We start from the raw sequence: 2,107 nt of genomic DNA on the forward strand, positions 1-2,107 counted from the left end.
CCCTCCCCAATACCAGGGAATGCACTTAAAGAACCAGCAGGCCAGACACCTCTCGTACAGCACGTTTTATTTGCAGCAAGGTTTCCAGGGTGGTGCGTGTGTCCCGAGCCCCGGTGTCTGTCTGCCTCGGGGGAAGCCGGGGCCCGGCGGGGCGCTTTGCCCCCAGCCTCGGAGGGAGGCGGTGGGCCGGGCGGCCTCTCCCGCCCGTGAAGCGTTTGCAGGAGGCGGCTGGGCGAGGGAAGCGGCCCCGGAGGTGGCGGAAAGCACGGGATGCCGGCTTCCTCGGGCCCTTCATAGCGCCTGGTAGGTCCGTCGGGGCGGCGGCGTCCCGGGCGTCCCCGGCCCCGAGTCGATGCTGGCGCTGGGCGAGAGGGAGTCGGCGTCGCGGAGGGGCAGCCCCGGCTCCTGCGCCGGGGACAAGCGGTCCACGATGCTGGAGAGGCAGTCGAGGCTGGACAGGGCGCTGCTCTGCTCGGCGGCATACCCTGCGGCGGGGGGCGCGGAGGTAACGGCAGCGCGTTACAGCAGGGTCCCGGGCCGCCCTCCCCTAGTGCTGCGGGGAGCGGGGCGGCCCCCCTTCCATCCCCCGCGGCTGCGGCTGCCGGCGGGTCGGGCTTACCGTGGGCCATCTCGGAGCAGTAGACGGCGTCGAAGCTGCTGCCTCTCGCCGACCAGACCGGGCTGCCGCAGTCGGCCTACAAGACAGCGAGGAGCGAGTCCTGGCCCGGCCACCGCCCCCCGGGGCTGCTGGGGCGCTCCCCTCGGAGGGAAAACGCCGTAAACCCTGCGGGGAGGGCTCCGGCGCCCCCTGGGGAGTGGTGCAGCAGCCCCCCCGGCCAGGCTGCCCCTGGACAGTGCCTTCCCCGTCTCCCCACGCCTTATCCTTCTGCTGCATCGCCCTAAAGTGGGGTTGGGGGAGAAACGAGCACCCAGGGGCTGGGGCGCTTGCTGGGTGCCCTCTGGCAGCGTTACCGTCCCCCCATTCATCCCCGGAAAGCCCATGTACATGCTCAGTGTTAAATCTGAGAAGGGGCTTGTTTTAACCCAAACCGTCCGCCTTTTGCTGACGTCCGGCTGCATTCGGCCCGTTCGAGACCCATGGGACCGGACCCACAACGCTGGATCGAAGGGAACCTGCCCCGGGGCCTTCCTGGTGTCCCCACAGCCCCATCGCTCCTGTCCCTCTCTTACCATCCCATCGGAGCAGCTGGAAGTGGGGCTGGTCGGTTCAGAACAACTCTGTCCCGGCAGGTGATAGTAGTTTTCTACCTGTTCCCTCAAGAGTTCCTGGAGACTCTCGATGTATCTGATGGCATTTCTCAGTATCTCTACTTTGGGGAGTCTTTGGTTGGGGTTGGCAGTGGTGCATCTCTTCAGGGTCTCAAACGCCTGGTTCACTTTCTTCAGCCTCCTCCTCTCCCTCATGGTGGCCGCCTTCCGCCGGTCCATTGTGGTGGATTTTCTCTTGCAGGCTTTGCAAGCCCACATGAGGCAGTGTCCAGCCTGGTGGTGGCCGGTGGGAGCTCGGACATGCTCCTCTTCCTCAGGGCAGGAGGGCTCGGGGGGTTCGTGGGCGCCGAAGGTAGGCAGGTCCCTGGGCTCGAAATCCTCGGAGAACTCTCCCTCCGGGGAGGAGAGGCAGGAGCTGTCATAGAAGAGCTCGGAAGGGGAGAATTGGCAGCTGTCCATCACCTCCATCCCTGCAGCAGAGGCGTCGGCGTGGAGCGGCAGCCACCGGCTCTCGGCAGCTCTCTGGGGCAATTTCCTTAGTAATTAGCGCCCTGAGACGAAGTGTCCTTTGGCTGATGCGGGGGGCCCTTTATATATACATGTAAAGGGAGGCTGGTCCACAGCGGCCAGTCTTTATTAGCATATCCCACCACATCCCCTGCCGCGGGCTGTCTGGGCAAGCCCCCTCCATTCCCCAGGGGACAATTTGCCCCGCATCGCTTCGCTGGAGAGCGGTAAGCTGAGCACTCCTCTAACGAACGATCTCCCCAGACCTGGTTGCGACATCTCCGAAGTTTAAACCAAATCTAAGAACTTGCGATTTTGGTATGGAAAAAGAAAGAGCGGCACTGGACGCGTATGAACTGCTGACATTTCC

At 64.4% G+C, this 2,107-nt stretch overlaps 1 protein-coding gene across 1 annotated transcript; it reads right to left on the reverse strand.

Annotated features, from left to right (window-relative positions):
- Positions 1 to 291: 291 nt before the first annotated feature.
- Positions 292 to 1,698, reverse strand: MYF5 (myogenic factor 5; the record flags this gene model as incomplete). The annotated part of the gene is made up of 3 exons (XM_080357984.1): positions 292 to 485; positions 620 to 695; positions 1,192 to 1,698. The coding sequence occupies 3 exons, from the start codon at positions 1,696 to 1,698 to the stop codon at positions 292 to 294; spliced, it is 777 nt and encodes a 258-aa protein (XP_080214110.1).
- Positions 1,699 to 2,107: the final 409 nt, after the last annotated feature.

The sequence above is a fragment of the Nesoenas mayeri genome (assembly GCF_963082525.1).
Source record: "Nesoenas mayeri genome assembly, chromosome: 1".
In the NCBI taxonomy this organism is placed as follows: Eukaryota; Metazoa; Chordata; class Aves; order Columbiformes; family Columbidae; genus Nesoenas; species Nesoenas mayeri.